Genomic DNA, 21,359 nt, shown 5'->3' on the forward strand with positions numbered 1-21,359 from the left:
GAAGGGACCCAGCATGAGACCCGCCGGGTGTGACACCCCCCCCCCATCCCCGAGGTTGGTCGGACCCCCATACAGAGCCCTTCCAAGCTCAGTCTGGCACCAGAATGGGGACAAGGAGCCCTATACAAATTCCAACAACCCTTCCAAGCTCAGTCTGGCACCAGAACGGGGACAAGGAGCCCTATACAAATTCCAACAACCCTAACAAGGGGAGATGGGTACAGCTCACCAGCCCACCTGTTTGGAGACACAGAGTAGACTGATGGATAGTGAGAGGATCAGCTATTAAGTCCTATAACCAAGAGATTTGGTCTCACTCTCCGCCTGCTATCATGATGAGCTATTACCCATTAGTGAAGCCTATACCAGTCTGGAGAGCTTGACAAAGTATATAACATTTTTCTCTGCATATAGTCTGCTTTGTTTGTTTCTTTTAATTTTGTGGTTACCATTATATATTAAGATTATATTGTGTGTATATGAAAAATTGATGGAAGAAATTGCATTACAATTAGTACTATTATGGGGGTGGGGTCAGGGGTAGTACTTGGGCTGGTCTGAGACAGAGCCTGAGCAGGTCTGGGCAAAGCTTGGGCAGTGGTACTTTGTTGATATTTGTTAGACTTAGGGGCACTTGGCTTGAAGAATTTGAGAAACACTTGCTTAGGGTGCCCAGGAACCTTAAACTGTTGTCAAATGATTACAATTTATCAAGTACCTCGGTAAAATATTTTAATTCTGGACCACCACCTGTTGAAGTAAATGTATCTTTGTTCCTAGATCTCCATTTCAAGTCTCAAATGCTTTGAAACAGTCTTTCCTGCTGGGGAAACCTTGGGAGCCTCATGCAGGATGAGACAGCTGTGTAGCTCCTAATGTGTCCTTTGGCCAGTTAAAGTCTATGTTTTGGGGATGAGCTGGAGTTCAGTTAAAGAATGTTGCTACTGTTGGGTTTCTGCCAAATACCTGTGACCTGGACCAGCCACTGGGCTAGAAGGACCATTTGGTCTGACCCAATACGGTTACTCTTATTCTCAGATGCCAACTCTGCACGTTTCATTGCCATAGGTAACTTCAGTTCATTCTGGTACAGTTACCTGAGCTCCTTTCTTGAGCTGGATGAATTGAGCAACTGGACTCTGTGCATCAATGACTTTCACTAGCATAGGGTCACTGTCCAAAGCTTCATATGAGTGCATTTCTCCTAGGAGTCAAGAAAGCAAAAAGGTATAAACGTTATGGAGGTAATGTTGTACAGCCTTTTCCACATCAACATAACAAAAACAACATCAACATAAAGACTCTTGACAAACACTCCACCCCCAATTGGATCTCCTAGCCTGCCAATTATCCGACGATTCACTCATAAGAACTCTGACCTGCATTCTTTGTTACCTAACACCAGGAAAATGGAATGCTAACAAACATGCTCTCGAAGAATTCATTTACCAGAACTCCCTAACATCACCTCATAACCTACTTCTTGGAGACATAAACCTCCACCTAGAAGACCACACCTCCAAACAAGTAGAAAATACACTCTCATACCTCAAAGCTTGAACTATCAGATCCTCAACCCCCAACCCATACACGAAAAAGGCCACCAACTAGATGTCGCTGCATATATGTCCCAACACCCCCACAATCCTGAAATCCACATCTCAAAACGTGGTCTGGCTTCTCTCCCTCTGGTCAGACCACTACAAATACACCTTTAACATCAACTGGGCTCAACGCAATAAAAAACAACGCCCCCCCTAAAATCCCCTTCAAAACACGCCAAAAAATTGAACCCTCCACATTCTGGGACAAAGCAGACCCCGCAATCAGTAATATAGCCCACAACAAATTCATATCCCAATGGCGATCCTTAAGCGAAACCATCCTGAATGAGCTAGCTCCTGAAAAATCAAAATTCAGAATCTGCAGACCGTCAGATAAATGGTTCGACACTGAACTTCTCCAATTAAAAAAGCTCTGCAGACAACTAGAAAGAGAATGGAAAAAAAAGAACCTAGAACATACCAAAATAGCATGGAGAAGTCAAATCAAACTATACAAGAACAAACTCAAAGAAAAACGGAAAGCCTTCTACTCCAAAATGGTAGGCACGGAAACTCTAGACACAAAATAGTTATTCAATCTAGTAAAGAACCTCACAGATACCAAACCTTACCTAGCTACACAAGGAAGCCACCCACCGACAGCCATCCAACTCGCAGACCATTTCAAAAACAAGATCACCAAGATCAGAACCTCATTCAACAATACTCACACCCACCTCGACGAGATAACAACAAACCCTTCAATAGGAGAAGCCATCGCTGCAGACAGAAGCTGGACTAACTTCCCAGTATTACATTGGTCAGATATGAATCGACTCTACAAGAAATACAGCCAAGCTTCATGCGACCTAAATAACTGCCCCACCTATCTGTTATCAAACGCCTCCACCACGTTCAGATCCAGCCAAATGCTATGGATACAAACCACATTAACGGAAAGACAACCGGGGCAGACCAGAGGTCCATCCCGCCCAGCGGTTCGCTCACGCGGCGGCCCATCAGGCATATTGCCTGAGCAGCGGTCCCTGACTAATTTTATACCTACCTCTACACTTATCTCTAAACCTTCCACTACTCTTATCTCTAAACCTTCCACTACTCTTATCTGTACCCCTCAATCCCTTTGTCCTCCAGGAACCTATCCAGGTCTTCCTTGAAACCCTGTACTGTGCTATTTCCTATCACGGCCTCCCGGAAGGGTGTTCCATGTGTCCACCACCCTCTGTGTGAAAAAGAATTTCTTTGCGTTTGTTCTAAACCTGTCCCCCTTCAATTTCATCGAGTGACCCCTTGTTCTTGTGGTTTCTTTCAAATTGAAAAATCTGTCCTTGTCAACCTTTTTCGATGCCCCTCAGGATCTTGAAGGTCTCTATCATATCTCCTCTGAGTCTCTGCTTTTCCAGGGAGAACAGCCCAGCTTCTTCAGTCTGTCAGTGTATGTAAGGTTTTCCATACCCTTAATCAGTTTAGTTGCTCTTCTCTGGACTCTCTCAAGCATTGCCATGTCCTTTTTGAGGTACGGTGACCAGTACTGTACACAGTATTCCAGATGCGGGCGCACCATAGCCCGGTACAGTGGCAGGATGACTTCCTTCGTTCTGGTCGAGATACCCTTCTTAATGATACCTAACATTTGGTTTGCTTTCCTCGAGGCTGTGGCGCACTGTGCCGACGCCTTCAATGTCGTGTCTACCATCACTCCCAGGTCTCTTTCCAGCTTACTGACCCCTAGCATTGATCCCCCCATTTTGTAAGTGAACATCGGGTTCCTTCTCCCTATATGCATGACCTTGCATTTCCCCACGTTGAAGCTCATTTGCCACTTTTTCGCCCATTCTTCCAGTGTCGTAAGATCCCTTTGGAGATCCTCGCAATCTGCCGTGGTTTCAACCTTGCTGAATAGTTTGGTGTCATCTGCGAATTTGATGACCTCACATTTTGTTCCCGCCTCCAGGTCGTCAATAAATATGTTAAACAGGAGCGGTCCCAGCACTGACCCTTGAGGGACCCCACTCGTGACCCCTTGCCAGTCCGAGTAGTGGCCCTTTACACCAACCCTCTGCTTCCTGTCTGCCAGCCAGTTTTTTGATCTATCGGTGGACCTACCCCTCGCACCCCGTGATTCCATAGTTTCCTGAGCAACCGCTCATGTGGTACCTTATCGAAGGCTTTCTGGAAGTCTAGGTAAATTATGTCTATGGGTTCACCTTTGTCCACCTGGCTATTTACCCCCTCAAAGAAGTACAACAAGTTTGTGAGGCACGATCTACCCTTGCAAAACCCATGCTGGCTCGACCTTAGCTGTCCATTTTTTTCGATATGATCACAGATGCAGTCCTTAATCAGCACCTCCATCATCTTTCCCGGGACCGATGTGAGGCTCACCGGCCTATAGTTTCCCGGGTCGCCCCTTGAACCCTTCTTGAATGATGGGGCGTGACATTAGCTATTTTCCAGTCCTCCGGGATCTCTCCAGTTTTTAGGGATAGGTTGCATATTTGCTGAAGTGTCTCTGCTATTTCATTCCTTAATTCCTTGAGCACCCTAGGGTGAATGCTGTCTGGACCTGGCGACTTGTCGCTCTTTAGCTTGTCTATCTGCCTGAGGACATCCTCCTGGCTCACCTCTAGTTGGACCAGCTTGCTATCTTGATCTCCATTTTCTATTTCCTCTGGTTCCGGAATGTTGGATGTGTCCTCCCTCGTGAAGACCGACGTAAAGAAGTCGTTTAACTTGTAAGCTATTTCTTTTTCCTCCCTCACTACTCCCTTTCTATTCCCATCATCCAAGGGGCCCCACTTCCTCCCTCGCTGGTTGTTTTCCCCTTTACGTACCTGAAGAATGATTTGAAATTTTTTGCCTCTCCCGCTAGTCTCTCTTCATATTCCCTCTTTGCTCTCCTAACCACTCGGTGGCACTCCTTCTGTCTTTCCTTGTGATCCTTGTGATACGCAGATGACATATCCATCTTAATCTCTCTTGTGATCCTTGTGATACGCAGATGACATATCCATCTTAATCTCTCTAACCGACATCACAAATGAAATTACCGACAATCTCTCAAACACAATGACAGAAATCGAAAAATGGACCACCACCTTCAAACTGAAATTAAACACAGTGAAAACAAAAGTATTTTTGGCAAGCCCCAATGACAAAATTACGAGAACATCGCTAAAAAACAACCACCACGAATACCCAATATCCAATACCATAAAAATACTGGGTATCACTCTAGATACTCATCTAACCATGGCTGACCACACAAACTTACTAGTGAAAAAATGTTTTTACACGCTATGGAAACTAAGGACCATAAAAAAATACTTCGAACCAACATCCTTCAGGTTGCTGGTGCAATCGCTGATCCTATCCCTCCTTAACTACTGTAACATCATCTACCTGGATATTCCAAAAAAAAAAAAACCAAAAAAAAAAACCCAAAACAGTAAAAAAATTGAAATTAGTACAAAACACCACTGTTCGCTTAATCTTCGGACTGAGAAAAAAAGACCACATCAGCCCCTACTACAAAAAACTACACTGGTTACCAATAGAAGCGCGAATACTATTCAAATTTGCATGTATCTGTTTCAAACAAGTCTGGGGACTAGCACCTTCCTACCTGCAAACTCACTTCGTTCTGCACAACCCCACACGAACTATCAGAAACAAAAACATCTTTGCCTATCCAAAGATCTCAGGCTGCAGATACAAATCCTTCCTGGATAGAACCTTCATGTTCCAAGCGAATAGACAACAAGTCTGGATGCGAAACTGTATAAATGAACCCAAACTGACTTACAATGCATTCCAAAAAGCAATAAAAACCGCCCTATTCAACAAATTCATTGACTAAAACAGACCTCCCTTAAACTAAAACAAACCTCCCGTAAACGCTATTCAATCTCTCAGGAAGCTCCAATTTTATGTATTCTTTACCCATGGAACTTAAATTAGTATGTACCTTGTTTAAATAACTTTTCTATTTTAGGCTCCTTATCATTCGCTGACAGTCCAGCCTTCTTACAATGTGAACCGCCTAGAAGTCGCCTGACTATGGCGGTATAGAAAAATAAAGTTATTATTATTATTATATTCTCACTGATGGGTGACATCACTATAAGAACTTAGAAAGTTCTTGATGCCCGCACCGCGCATGTGCGAGTGCCTTCCCGCCTGACGGAGGCACGCGGTCCGTCAGTTAAGTTAAGCCAGCTAAGAATCCAACCCAGGGAGGTGGGAGGGTTGTGAGAATATGCTGTCCCTGGATAACACCTATTACGGTAAGTAACTGTGCTTTATCCCAGGACAAGCAGGCCTATATTCTCACTGATGGGTGATCTCCAAGCTAACAGAAAGGGATGGTGGGAAAGTTGGCCATTAGGAATATAAACTTTGTAATACAGATTGGCCAAAGTGCCCATTTCATCTGGAGAAAGACTCCAGACAGTAGTAAGAAGTGAAGGTATGAACTGAGGACCAGGTGGCAGCTTTTGCAGATCTCCTCAATTGGAGTAGACCTGAGGAAAGCAACAGAAGCTGCCATAGCTCAAACTTTATGGGCTGTGGCACGGTTCTCCAGTGCCAGTCTGGTCTGAGCATAACAGAACGAAATGCAGGCGGCTAACCAGTTGGAAATTGTTCTCTTGATTAATGTTTCCATGAGCTTACTCACTATCGATGTGAGACTCACCGGCCTGTAATTCGCAGCCTCTGCCCTGCAACCCTTTTTGTGCAGAGAACGACGTTGGCTGTTTTCCAGTCCAAGGGGATTCTTCCCATACTCAGGGAGAGATTGAAGAGCATGAATAACGGTTCCGCTAGGACATCACACAGCTCTCTGAGCACTCTGGGATGTAGATTGTCTGGTCCCAAGGCTTTGTTCACCCTGAGTTTTGATAGTTCGCTGTAGACATCGGCCGGTGTAAACTTGAAGTTCCGAAATGGCTCTTCCGAGCTTTGCTTTGCCTGCAGCTGTGGGTCGGTCCCTGGCGCCTCACAGGTGAAGACTGAGCAGAAGTATTCATTTAGTAATTCGGCTTTATCTGTATCAGATTCTACATGATTCCTGTCAGGTTTTCTAAGGCGTATAATTCCATCTGTGTTTCTTTTACTATCACTAATATACCTGAAGAAGGATTTGTCCCCTTTTTTTAAAGTTCTTTGCTAGGCTTTCTTCTACTCGAAGCTTGGCCTCTCTGACTGCCGATTTGACAGCTGTAGACTTGGTCGTATATTGTATTTTAGCCTCCTTATTCTCCGAGCGTTTGTAGGAAATAAATGCTCGTTTCTTGTCCTTAACGAGGTCCGAGATCTCTGCGGTGAACCATTGAGGTCTGTTGTTTCTTCGCCGTTTACTTACCGATTTTATGTAGCAGTTTGTTGCTACGTGTAGGGTAGATTTCATGTTGACCACATAGCCTACACATTGTCAGATACAGCTTGGTTTTGCAGTGCCCGATGGACGAAGTCTCCCATACGTTTAAAGTCTGTGCCCCAAAAGTTGAGTATTTTTGTTGTCGTGCTCGTTTTAGGGAATCCTTTTTTGAGGTTGAACCATACCACGTTGTGGTCGCTGGAGGCTAGCTTATCGCCTACGGAGACCCCCGAGACGCTTTCTCCATTGGTGAGTACCAGATCCAGTATCGCCTGGGCCCTAGTGGGCTCCAATACCAGTTGTTTGAGTCGTGCTCCCCTTAATGAGGATAATAGCCTTCTACTGCTTCTGGTTGATGCTGAGAGTGTGTTCCAGTCTGCATCGGGCATGTTGAATACCCCCAGCAGTATTGTATCCCCCCCGTAAAGTGATATTCTCTATGTCACTGATTAGTTCTATATCCTTGTCTTCCAGCTGTTTTGGAGGTCTGTATATTACACCAAGATACAGACATTTTTCATTGTCTCTGGCCAGATTTACCCAGAGGGATTCCCCGGTGTATTTGACATCTGTGATTCTCGTACTTTTGATGGCTTCTTTGGTGTATAGTGCCACTCCTCCTCCTAACTTGCCCTCTCTGTCTTGACATAGTAAGTTGTAACCTGGTATAGCCATGTCCCACCCATGAGAGTCGGTGAACCAAGTCTCGGAAATCGCAATTACATCCAAGTCAGCAGTCATTATTTCGGCCTCCAATCTCAGAATTTTATTGCCTAGACTGTGTGCATTAACATACATAGCCCTCCATACCTTACGATTGCTTGGACCCCGTGAGATGTTTCCCATCTGGACTGGTGTGGCATCTAAAGACTTGTTTGCAATGTGAGTACTTACCATGGCTCAGGAGTGGGGTTGCGACTCCCCTTCTCCGGATAGCTACTTACTGTACTGGTACCCTCCCCCAACTTACCTAGTTTAAAGCCCTACGAAGCAGTCATGCTAGTCGATGTCCGAAGACGTTCTTACCTCTACTGGTCAGATGGAGTCCGTCTGGTCCTTGAAGTCCCTGCATGGTTGAGGAATCCGAAGTTCACCTCCCTGCACCACTCGTGTAGCCACTCGTTGGACCTCTGGATACGCTCATCCCTGGTTCTGCCCTTGCCTCTAACTGGCAGGATCTAGGAGAAGACCACCTGCGCTCCCGTGCGCCTCAGCTTCTCGCCCTGCACTAGTTCATAAAAAGCAGTAATAACACTGAGATGGACTCTAATAGATGTAGACTTAAAACCAGAGTCTGACAGAGAAAGGCGATAATCCAGTACTAATTCCACTGCCAAGGAAGTTGGATCATGATGATGAAGTAAACACCAGGAAGAAAACCGAATCCACTTCTGTTGATAACATTGCTGTGTGGCCGGTCTCCTGGAAGCATCAATAATCCGACGAACAAGCTGAGCGAGGAGCAATTGAGTAGAGTTCATCCTGAGAGAAACCAAGACGTACACAGGAAGTTAGAAAATTTAAAAACTGACAAATCACCAGGCCCAGACGGAATCCACCCTAGGGTGCTGAAAGAGCTTAAGGAAAAAATAGCGGAACTACTACAGCAAGTTTGTAATCTATCTCTGAAAACAGGCGCGAAGCTGGAGGATTGGAAGATAGCCAACGTTACTCCCATCTTTAAAAAGGGATCAAGAGGTGACCTGGGGAACTACGGTAAGTCTGACCTCAGTTCTGGGAAAATGGCGGAAGCACTGATAAGATACCATCGAGGAGCATCTAGAAAGGAATAAAACAAGCCAACATAGCTTCTGCAAGGGAAGATCGTGCCTAACGAACTTATTGCACTTCTTCGAAGGAATTAACAAACTGATGGACAAAGGGGACCCCATTGACATCGTATACTTAGACTTACAAAAAGCCTTTGACAAGGTACTCCCATGAACACCTACTTCGGAAACTGAAGAACCATGGGGTGGAAGGAGACGTACACAGATGGATCAGGAATTGGTTGGTAGGTAGGAAACAGAGGGTAGGAGTGAAGGGCCACTACTCGGACTGAAGGAGGGTCACGAGTGATGTTCTGCAGGGGTCGGTGCTCGGACCGCTGCTATTCAATGTATTCATAAAATGATCTAGAAACAGGGAAGAAGTGCGAAGTAATAAAATTCGCAGTTATAGAGGACTGCGAAGGTTTACAAAGAGACCTGAACAAACTAGGAGAGTGGGCGATGAGATGGCAGATGAAGTTCAATGTAGAGAAATGTAAACTCTTGCATGTAGGAAACAGAAACCCGAGATACAGCTACACGATGGGAGGGCTGTTATTGAGTGAGAGTACCCAAGAAAGGGACTTGGGGGTAATAGTCGACAAGACAATGAAGCCGTCGGCACAGTGCACAGCAGCTGCTAAGAAAGCAAATAGAATGCTAGGTATAATCAAGAAGGGTATTACAACCAGAACGAAAGAAGTTATCCTTCCATTGTATCGAGCAATGGTGCACCCACATCTGGAGTACTGCGTCCAATATTGGTCGCCATACCTAAAGAAGGATATGGCAATACTCGAGAGGGTTCAGAAGAGAGCAACACGTTTGATAAAAGGTATGGAAAACCTTTCATACGCCGAAAGATTGGAGAAACTGGGGCTCTTTTCTCTGGAGAAGCGGAGACTTAGAGGGGGCATGATAGAGACTTACAAGATCTTTAAGCGCATAGAGAAAGTGGAGAGGAACAGATTCTTCAAACTTTCGAAAACTACAAGAACGAGAGGCCATTCGGAAAAATTAAGAGGGGACAGATTCAAAACCAATGCTAGCAAGTTCTTCACCCAACGGGTGGTGGACATCTGGAATGCGCTTCCAGAAGGCATGATAGGACAAGGTACGGTATTGGAGTTCAAGAAGGGTTTGGACAATTTTCTGAAGGGAAAGGAGATAGAAGGGTATAGATAGAGGGTTACTATACAGGTCCTGGACCTGGTGGGCCCCCGCGTGAGCATGTTGGGCCTCTGGTCTGACCCAGCAGAGGCACTTCTTATGTTGGGATGTAGAAGGGATTGCTGATTCTGAGTAAGCAGAGTAGGAAACACTGGAAGTAAAGCACAGTTGCTTACCGTAACAGGTGTTATCCAGGGACAGCAGGCAGCTATTCTCACATAAGGGTGACGTCATCGATGGAGCCCGGAATTGCGGACGCTTCACAAGAGGACTTGCTTGAAGAAACTCGAAGTTTCGAGTTGCCCACACCGCGCATGCGCGAGTTCCTTCCCACCCAGTGCAGGGCGCGTCTCCTCAGTTCAGATAGCTAGCAGAGAAGCCAACCAGGGGAGGTGAGTGGGTTGTGAGAATAGCTGTCTGCTGTCCCTGGATAATACCTGTTACAGTAAGTAACTGTGCTTTATCCCAGGACAAGCAGGCACCCACTAGGGATCAGGCAATACTGGACCTGGTACTCACCAACGGAGAAAGTGTCACAGAGATTTTGGTAGGCGATAAGTTGGCCTCCAGTGACCACAACATAGTGTGGTTTCACCTCAGGAAAGGATTCACTAGATCTAACACATCCACAAAGGTCCTCAACTTTAAGGGCACTAACTTCAATAACATGGGTGATTTCGTCTATCAGGCGCTGCAAAACCAGGCCGCAACTGGTAATGTAGAGATAATGTGGTCAGCTCTGAAATCTACCCTACACGAAGCAACCAACCTCTATATAAAAACAGTAAGTAAACAGTGGAGAAACAATAAACCTCAGTGGTTCTCTGCGGATATCTCGGACCTCATAAAAAAGAAGAAAAAAGCATTTATCTCCTGCAAACAATCTGTGAAATGAGAGACTAAAGAAGACTATCTGGCCAAGTCTAGAGCTGTCAAAACAGCAGTCAGAGAGGTCAAACTCTGGATGGAAGAGAATCTAGCAAAAAGCATTACAAAAAGGGGATAAATCCCTCTTCAGGTATATTAGTGACAGAAAGAGGAACACAGATGGGATAGTGCGCCTTAGGAAACCAGACGGGAATTATGTAGAATCGGACTCCGATAAAACCGAACTACTAAATGAATACTTCTGCTCAGTCTTTACCTGCGAGGCACCAGGCTCTGGTCCACAGCTACAGACAAGGGAAAGCTCAGAAGACCCGTTTTGAGATTTTGAGTTTACGTCCAGCAGCGTCTACTATGAACTTTCAAAGCTCAAAGTGAACAAAGCCATGGGACCAGACAAACTACATCCCAGGGTGCTTAGGGAGTTGAGTGATGTCCTGGCGGAACCGTTTTCCACGCTCTTCAATCTTTCCCTAAGTACAGGAGGGGTCCCATTGGACTGGAAAACAGCTCACGTCATTCCACTCCACAAAAAGGGATGCAGGACGGAGGCTGCAAATTACAGACCGGTAAGTCTCACATTGATAGTGAGTAAAATTATAGAAACACTAATCAAACACAAATTAGATACGATACTGAACGATGAGAATCTATGAGATCCTCATCAACATGGATTTACAAAGGGAAGGTCCTGCCAATCCAATCTGATCAGCTTCTTTGACTGGGTAACGAAAAAGCTGGATATGGGGGAGTCCCTAGATGTCGTGTACTTGGACGTCAATAAGGCTTTTGCTAGTGTCCCACACCGCAGGTTATTGAGCAAGATGACTTCGATGAGATTAGGAGAAACGTTAATTGCATGGGTAAAAGACTGGCTCAGTGGTAGACTTCAGAGGGTGGTGGTGAACGGTACTCTCTCCAAAACGTCGGAAGTGATCAATGGAGTGCCACAGGGCTCTGTCTTGGGTCCGATCCTATTTAATATCTTCGTAAGGGACCTAGCTCAGGGGCTTCGAGGGAAAATTACATTATTCGACGATGATACCAAACTATGCAACATAGTAGGCAAAATCACAGTGCCCGACTGTAGAACGCAGGACCTATTCTTACCGGAACATTGGTCCTCAACTTGGCAACTAAGTTTTAATGCCAAAAAGTATAAGGTCATGCACCTTGGCAGCAGAAATCCATGGAGAGCTTACACCCTAAATGGTGAGACCTTAGCAAGAACTGCAGCAGAACAGGACTTGGGAGTGATCATTAATGAAGACATGAAGACTGCCAATCAAGTGGAGAAAGCTTCATCCAAGGCTAGACAAACGATGGGTTGTATTCGAAGAAGTTCGTCAGCCGGAAGCCCAAAGTTATAATGCTTGGTGAGACCTCATCTAGAATATTGTGTACAATTCTGGAGACCACATTATCAAAAAAATGTGCAGAGAATTGAGTCGGTTCAGCGAATGGCCACCAGGATGGTCTCAGGACTCAAGGATCTCCCGTATGAGGAACGGCTGGGTAAGTTGCAGCTATACTCACTCGAGGAACGTAGAGAGAGGGGAGACATGATTGAGACGTTCAAATATGTTACGGGCCGTATTGAGGTAGAAGAGGATATCTTCTTTCTTAAAGGACCTACGGCGACAAGAGGACATCCATTGAAATTCAGGGGTGGGAGATTTCATGGTGACACCAGGAAGTATTTCTTCATCGAAAGGGTGGTTGATCATTGGAATAGTCTTCCACTGCAGGTAATTAAGGCCAGCAGCGGGCTGGATTTTAAGAGAAAATGGGATAAGCATGTGGGATCACTTCAAGGAAGAAATTAGGGGGTGGGTAATTAGAGTGGGCAGACTTGTTGAGCCCTGGCCCTTTTCTGCAGTCATCTTCTATGTTTCTATGTTTCCTAAGGAGATGTGCATCTAGTTTACTCTTAAATCCTAGAAAGGTGGATTCTGCAATTACTTCCTCCGGGAGAGCATTCCAGGCATCCACCACTCGCTGTGTGAAACAAAACTTCCTGATATTCGTCCTGGACCTGTCCCCCCCTCAGCTTCAGTCTGTGTCCTCTTGTCCATGTCACATTGGACATTGTACATAGCTTCTTTCCCTGCTCTATTATGTCGAATCCTTTCAGTATTTTGAAAGTCTCGATCAGATTCGCTCGCAGTCTCCTCTTCTCGAGGGAGAACAATCCCAATCTCCTAAGTCGTTCCTCGTAGGTCAGGTTCTCCATACCATTCACTAGCTTTGTTACTCGTCTCTGCACCCTCTCTAGCAGTTTATATCCTTCTTTAGGTATGGGGACCAATGCTGGATGCAGTATTCCAAGTGTGGTCTGACCATAGCTCTGTAGAGCGGTACTATAACTTTCTCTGATCTACTCGTGATACCCTTCTTTATCACACTTAGCATTCTATTTGCTTTCTTCGCTGCTGCCACACATTGCGTCAACAGCTTCAGGGTCTTATCTATCAGTACACCCAGGTCCCTTTCCTGTTCGGTCTTTTCCAGAGTTACACCTGACATACTATCTAATCTAATCTAATCCTTAGGTTTGTATACCGCATCATCTCCACGTTCGTAGAGCTCGGCGCGGTTTACAGTAGAAGAAATAGGAAGGAACTACAACAGAGGGTTAGAAGTAGAAGTGTGAAGAAAATTTAGAGGACTGGGATGCCAAGATATAAGAGTTTTCTTGATTCCAAAGTTAGAGGGAGACTTACATTTTTGATAAAAGCCAGGTTTTCAGATATTTGCGGAAAACTTGGAGAGAGCTCAAGTTCCGAAGAGGGGAGGTAAGGTTGTTCCAGAGCTCAGTGATTTTGAAGTGTGATCTTTATTTTTTCTGCCTAAATGCATCACTTTGCATTTTTCCACATTAAACTTCATCTGCCATTTGTCTGCCCACTTCTCCAATTGATTTAAGTCGCTCTGGAGTTCTACGTTGTCCTGCGATCTGAATGCCCGGCATAGCTTTGTGTCGTCTGTGAACTTGATGATTTCACTGAATATTTCTTCTTCTAGGTCATTTATGAAAATATTAAATAAGATAAGATGGGTCCAAGCCCTGGGGTACACCGCTAGTCACTTTTTCCCATTCTGAGAACTTTCCATTTATGCCCATTCTCTGTTTTCTGTTCTCCAGCCATTTGCCTATCCATCTTAGTACATCTCCCCCTATTCCATGGCCTTGTAGTTTCCTGAGAAGTCTTACATGTGGAACCTTGTCAAACGCTTTCTGAAAGTCCTAGTATACAATATCCACCGGTTCTCCACTATCAATTTGTCTGTTCACTGTCTCAAAAAATTGGAGTAGATTCATCAAACATGATTTCCCCTTCCTGAACCCATGTTGACTTGCTCCCATCAGGTCGTGTGTCTAGATGCCGGACTATGCTATCTTTGATCAGCGCCTCAACCATTTTTCCAGGGACAGACGTGAGGGTCACAGATCTGTAGTTGCCTGGCACTCCTCTCGATTCTTTCTTAAATATCGGCGTAACGTTCGCTATCCTCCAGTCATCAGGTATCTGTCCTGTTTTGATTGATAGGTTGGCGAGTTTTTGCAATAGTTCTCCGATTTCAAATTTCAGTTCTTTTAGGACTCTTGGAATGAGTCGGAGGTCTGTAGACTACACCCACATAGATAGAAGTTCCAACAATGAACCAAAAGCTCCCTTCAGACCGGCATTACCTCAGGATTTTTTTTTTCTGTCAGAACAGACTCCACTGGCTCTCTAAGCCATGTGCCTTGCCAGTATCAGTGGCAAGGCATACAGCTGAGAAACCTCTAGAAGAATTTTGAGGAGGTAGAGGAAATGGGGGGAGGGACTCAACTCATGACTAGTCATGTGACACCCCTAAGGTAGGATAAACACCCGAAAGGGTCCCCCAAGCTCAGTCCAGCACAAACAGGGACAAGAAGGCCACTAAACTTCCAACAGGCCTATGCTAACCAAGGGAAGACTGGCACAGCTTACCACACCTGCTGAGACTGAGAACAGGCTGGTTAGACTAGGGAGACGCACAGCTATTAATATTGCAGCCAAAGTTTTGTCTCGGTCTCCTCCTACTGGTCATGGTGAGTATTACCCATCAGTGATAAAGAAGGGAATCATGAACAGATCGGAGGTTATCATGCCGCTGTACCAGGCCAAGGTGCGTCCTCACCTGGAGTACTGCATCCAGCACTGGTCACCGTACATGAAGAAGGACACGGTACTAGTCGAAAAGGTCCAGAGAAGAGCGACTAAATGGTTAAAGTGCTGGAAGAGTTGCCGTACAGTGGAGATTGGAGAAACTGGGCCTCTTCTCCCTTAAAAAGAGGAGACAGAGGGGACATGATCGACACATTCAAGATACTGAAGGGAATAGACTTAGTAGATAAAGACAGATTGTTCACATTCTCCAAGGTAGGGAGAATGAGAGGGCACTCCCTAAAGCTGAGAGGGGATAGATTTCGTACAAACGTAAGGAAGTTCTTCTTCACCCAGAAGAGTGGTAGACAACTGGAACGCTCTTCCGGAGTCTGTTATAGGGGAAAACACCCTCCAGGGATTCAAGACAAAGTTGGACAAAGTTCCTGCTAAACTAGAATGTACACAGGTGAGGCTGGACTCATTTTGAGCACTGGTCTTTGACCTAAAGGCCGTAGGGTCAGCAGACTGCTGGGCAAGATGGACCACTGGATTGACCCAGCAGCGGCAATTCTTATGTTCTTATGTACCTGGTCTGGAGAGATGCTAAAGAAAAGTATTTCCCTGTAACTTTGAGTGTCCCCTAGTCTATAATTTTGAGTAAAAAATAAATAAATAAATAAATCAACTCACTTGTACCTGTTCTACATCATTCAGGATTCTGTAGACTTCAAATCAAATCTCCCCTCAGCCATATTTGAACCTTTTTTAATTTTGCTATATATTTTTTGAGATACGGTAACCAGAATTAAACGCAATACTCAAGGTGAAGTCGTAAAATAGAGATAACATTATCATTCTTATTTTCCATCCCTTTTCTAATAATTCCTAGCATCTTGTTTGCTTTTTTGGCCGCTGCCACCCACTGGTTTCAGCATACTGTCTACAATGATACCTAGATCTTTTTTTGGGGCGCTGACCCCTAAGGTGGATCCTAGCATCTGGTAACGATGATATAGGTTATTCTTCCCAATGTACATCATTACTGGCTGGGTTTTTCCATCAAGGTACTACAATACAGAACTGTAACATCTATCACTAAAGGAACTTTAATATAACATCTTTTAAAAGTACTTCTGTGCTGGAGAAAAGAACTGGTGTAAGTAGTTGCCCATATGTACTGAACTGTTTTTGGAGTTACTTCATCATTTGAAAGCTATATTTGGTTCAAAATAAAACCTGTTGTGGACTACTTTATTTCCTAGGAGTTTGGACTGGTGCTAAGCTTGCCTGGCTTTTCAGGTCAAATCCTGATCCTGGACTTGGTTCTCAACAATAAATTCTGTGTCTCCCTCTTCATCCCTAACAGTTTTTTTTCTTCATCGCCTTTCCACCGGGTAGGCTGTGCAACAAATTTCACCACCCTTACTGTTTTAATAGTTCCTTTTAGATCTACAAGATTTTTTAGCTCCCAGCAGCTAGTACACTTACACCATATATAAGTCATTTTTCTTTATTTACCAGGAAGCTGCTCTAATCGTCTTGCATTGGTCAGCTCCACATCCGTCTTTGTGGGTTGCACATGCCCTGGTTGCCAAGATACCATTCCCGTTCAATCTTATTGTTGGCTGTCTTCATCAGCTGAGAGGTCACCTCCTCCGGGCACCTTTGGAGAAACAGTAGTCAAGTATTTTCCAACAAAATTATACACACTAAAATATGAGATGAGGAATCATGTTAAAACATTATGGTGAAGACAGGGCATCATCTCAGAATTTTTCTACAATATACGTAGTGAGAGTGCAAGTTACTCTAATAAAGAATATAGAAATAAAGGTTAATTTTAAAATATAGATACAATTCCTTTTTATCAACACAATACATGTCTTACTGGCTTTCAGGAGCTGATACCACCATCCTTGGGATCAGAACAAAATGAGCAAGTGCTAGAAGACTAAAGTCAATCACAAAATGCATTCTGATGGCAGTATAAAAACAAGGTGATGGCTGATGTGATATTGTGGGTTTTTTTCCTGTTTTGATTAGATAGTCCCTGCTCGAATGAACTCACAATCTCATTTGTGACTCTGTACCCTGCAGTAAAGGATCTGCTATGAGTCATCTCCCTTCCCATCCCTCCCAGCGAGCAGCCCCCCCTTGCAATTGAAAGTCCAGTAGCGCCCCTCTCTCCCTATCATGGGGTCCAACAACCCCTCTTCCTTGCACCTGATCGTGGGTCAAAACTGGCAAAAAAAAACCCTGCAACTCCCCTGGGTTGGCCCCTCTGCACCTTCCGCCCCGGGCCAACTAGCCTCTTAAAAGCTTCATCCACAAAGATGCAACACATAAGGCCTACTCTGGCACCTTCTTCCGGCCAAGTCCCTCCTTCCAATGTAACTTCATTATGAATTTGTACCAAATGGACAAACAGTTAACCAAGTTTACTATTTGGAAGTGCTGAAAAAGCTACGTGAAAGACGAAAATGACCTGAACTTTTCACCTCATGACAATGCACTAGCTCACATATCACTGTCTGTGAGGGAGTTTTTAGCCAGAAAACAAATAACTGTATTGGAACACTCTCCCTACTCACCTGATCTGGCCTCCAATTACTTTTTTCTTTACCCAAAGATAAAGGACATATTGTAAGGAAGACATTTTGATGACATTCAGGACATTAATAATAATAAGACGACAGCTCTGATGGGCATTCCAGAAAAAGAGTTCCAAAATTGCTTTGAAGGGTGGACTAGGCGCTGGCATCAGTACACAGCTTCCCAAGGGGAGTATTTTAAAGATGACCGAAATGATATTCAGCAATAAGTATGTAGCACTTTTTTTTTTTCTTTATTTATCAGTTTTAAATTTTAACAAAATAAAACATTTTGTACAGAAAGATTGTCTGATTATACATATATTTAAGAAAGAAAGGAAGAAAATAAATTTTCCACAAAAAAAATCTCTAGTCAAACAATCTCAAGTCCTCAACATTAGATCCAAGAGCTTATGAGTGAATTTTAAGGAAATTCAAATAATAAATCCTATACAAGAAAAAGGTATCTGATATCTAGGTTAAGGAGCTTTATATTCTATTTAGTCAAGTCCACTGTTGTTGTTCCTTCCTTTTCCAAACGTTTCAGCGTCAAGAAAGCTGTAAGTTGGGCCGGTTCAAAAAACCAACACTATATTTATTATCATCGATACCTTACTATACATTTACATGGAACGCGCAAAAAGAAAATACCACCCAACTGCGCAACTCCTGATTTAATCAAAAGAAAATTGACGTCTACGATTCTGAGTTTCTTTACTAACATCTGGAATACTTGAATTTTCAAACCCAGGAACTCCTTATTTTTATTTTTGAAAAACATTTTTAATATCCAATCTTTATCTGGAAGCAATGCCACAGATAATAGAAGAGTTACTGGTTTAGCCAAATCTATCAGATGCTTCCAGAATTGCTGTTAAGTCTAATTGAGGTTCTTGTTCAACCTGTTTCTGATCCTCCGCTTGCTGATCCATTACTTTAGTGGGCAAATAGTACACCTGAGTGAGAGGAGGTATTGATTCCTCGGGAATATTTAATATCTCTATAAAGTACCTTTTTATTATCTCCTTTGGGTTTATAGATGGAACTTTTGGGAAATTCAGCAAGCACAGATTATTAGCCCGATAATTATTTTCCATTGTTTCCAATTTTCTTCTAAGAATTTGATTATCTTTTATTATTGTAGATTGAACTTGCTTAATCATTGTTACTTCTTTTTCAATTTCTCCTGTTTTTTCTTTCATATTGGAAATTTTCTGTTTATTTTCCTCTATTGTTTGTTTTTGAATTCTTATATTCTTTTCACCTTCTTTAATCTGTTTAGTTAGTGAGTCTCCCAGTTTGGAAACCAAATCCCATATTGAGTCAAGAGTCACTTCAGCCGGTTTTTCATATTTGAAGGAAAGCTCATGTAAAGTTGAAAACGGCTCACCTTGACTGCCTTCTGTCTGCCGATCCGGGTTTTCTCCTCCCTCTGGTCTCCTATCCGCTGGAACTGTCTCTGGGCTTAAAAAGTCCATCGAGACTTCTCCTTGCTGGCTCCCAGATGGTTCAGCCTCTCGGTCAGTGAGTGCTGCTTCTTCTGGCTCGCTCCCTTCATGTGGCGAGCTAGCACTCAGCGGTGGGGGGGGGGGGTGGAATCCTCTGATCGGGTCTCAGAGTTGTATCAAGCCCTAGGACTTCTGGGTTGGCGTCACTCCACGCCGCAGGGTCCAACGGGCAACTCCCCGAAACTGCAGGCTCCCTCTGAAGACGCTGTAAAAATTGCTCAATGGAAGCGAGAGGGGGGGTGTTCAGAGCGCTGCGAGGCTGCAGCAGAACTCTTACCCCATCTCTTCGGCATCGCAGTGGAAAGAAAGAGACTGAAATCAAGAAAGAAAACACTCGATAATTCCCACAGCGTCTCACCAGTCACAGGTACTGGACGCCATCTTGGGTAGCACTTTTTCTAGGATGAGTTTGTGAACTTAATTGTCAGATCTCTTATGTTGGTTTAAGTCCCTTGTGGATCGAGAGAGTTATGAGGGTGGGGAAGCCAGGTGGCATTTTCGAGCATTGTGAGTGCATACGTATACATGGGAAGGGTGGATTTGAGAGAGTTCTTAGTTTGAGGATGTGCACTGTGACCAGGTAGGCTCCGTGCCTACCTTGGTCACAGTGGTTTCCCGGCTGTCCACCAGGGGGAGCCAGAATGAAGTGAGACCTGAGAGTCAGCAGAGTGACTATTAACTAGGTCACCACCGGGGGAGCCCAAGAGAGGTTTGGTTCCCTGCTGCTGACTCAGGCAGAGCAGGGCGTGTCCCTCTCCTAGTTAAACCAGCAGTCTGTAACAAGCAGTTAGGCAGGATAGGGAGAAAGTTGAAGTCTCTCTCCCATGATGACCTCCCTAGCTCAAGCAGGGGTGATGGCTGTACACCCATGGAGGTAGAAGAAGCTGGGACACCTCCAGAACTAACAGTGCCTGAAGATGAGATTCCCATGGAACTTCAGGGAGAACTACCTGAGGAGGAGTTAGCTGAGTTTCCTGAACCCATGGAAGTAGGCTTATCAACCAGTGCAAGGATTAAGCCTAAACTGTGAGTTTTTGTTTTGTGAACCTCTTTTGGGACTCTTTGCATTCTTGTTTGTTTTAAGGAGCTGAAAGTGCCTTTTTGCTGGGGAGAGGTTTGCTAACACCCAGAGAGGGATTTGAAGGCTGTGTTGGGGCTTTTGTACAGGCAGAACCTAGGGAACTCTCCTTTTCCCAGCAGTGCTCTAACAGCTGCTGGAGGCTTTGTTTCTTTGGAACAGTGAATATTGTGCAGCAAAGCAGAGGACTGTATTTTTTGTTACAACCTGCTGAGGAGCAGGCTGTGAAGGCCCTGAGGAGGAAGAAGCTCTGAGGGAGTGCAGTATCTCAGAGCAAATTACTGACTTTGACTGGAAAGAAAATCCTGAGTTTTTCTCAAGTTTTCCTTTTTGAGTATTGTTTTTGTTGGATTTTGCAATGTTCGTATTATTTACTTTGTTTTGGCCTTGGATATTCTGACAATTAAATTTTCATTATTGCCAGGCTACCACGGGGTTTGTGGTTTTGTTTGATTTCAGTTCCTTTTTTTTGTAAATCCTGCAGGGTGACTCCAGTCCGGGTCACACGCCGGTGCACTTTTTGTGTTTAGCCACTGGAAGTGCTGCTAAGCCCTGGCCTAGGGCTGCAGTGTGGCTACAGCACGCTGAGGGGAGTCTGACAAAGAGGAATGGAGAGAGAACGAGAGAAGGTCTTGCTGGGGAATGGGTAAAAAGAGAAGGAAAGCTAGATGTTTCCATTCTGAAGAGGAGGCAGAGAAAAGCACAGTTACTTACCGTAACAGGTGTTATCCAGGGACAGCAGGCAGATATTCTTGACTGATGGGTGACGGCACCGACGGAGCCCGGTACGGACAATTTTAGAGTGATTGCACTCTAAGAACTTTAGAAAGTTCTAGCTAGGCCGCACCGCGCGTGCGCCTTCCCGCCCGACGGAGGCGCGTGGTCCCCAGTTAGGATAAGCCAGCTAAGAAGCCAACCCGGGAAGGTGGGAGGGACGCAAGAATATCTGCCTGCTGTCCCTGGATAACACCTGTTACGGTAAGTAACTGTGCTTTATCCCAGGACAAGCAGGCAGCATATTCTTGACTGATGGGTGACCTCCAAGCTAACAAAAAGAGGGATGGAGGGAAGGTTGGCCATTAGGAAAATAAATTTTGTAAAACAGATTGGCCGAAGTGTCCATCCCGTCTGGAGAATGTATCCAGACAATAGTGAGATGTAAAGGTATGAACTGAGGACCAAGTAGCAGCCTTGCAGATTTCCTCAAGGGAAGTGGAACGGAGGAAAGCTACAGACGCTGCCATAGCTCTAATCTTATGGCCCGTGACAGAACC

At 44.5% G+C, this 21,359-nt stretch overlaps 1 protein-coding gene across 1 annotated transcript in view; it reads right to left on the reverse strand.

Moving 5' to 3' along the window:
* The window catches only part of PIF1 (PIF1 5'-to-3' DNA helicase), a 179,096-nt gene that overhangs the window by 63,920 nt on the left and 93,817 nt on the right, over positions 1 to 21,359 (reverse strand). Inside the window, 4 exon segments of the mRNA XM_033916027.1 lie at positions 1,098 to 1,204; positions 16,427 to 16,469; positions 16,471 to 16,509; positions 16,511 to 16,571. Coding sequence (XP_033771918.1) covers positions 1,098 to 1,204; positions 16,427 to 16,469; positions 16,471 to 16,509; positions 16,511 to 16,571 — 250 coding nt within the window.

This window comes from Geotrypetes seraphini, chromosome 12, assembly GCF_902459505.1.
Source record: "Geotrypetes seraphini chromosome 12, aGeoSer1.1, whole genome shotgun sequence".
Taxonomy (NCBI): Eukaryota; Metazoa; Chordata; class Amphibia; order Gymnophiona; family Dermophiidae; genus Geotrypetes; species Geotrypetes seraphini.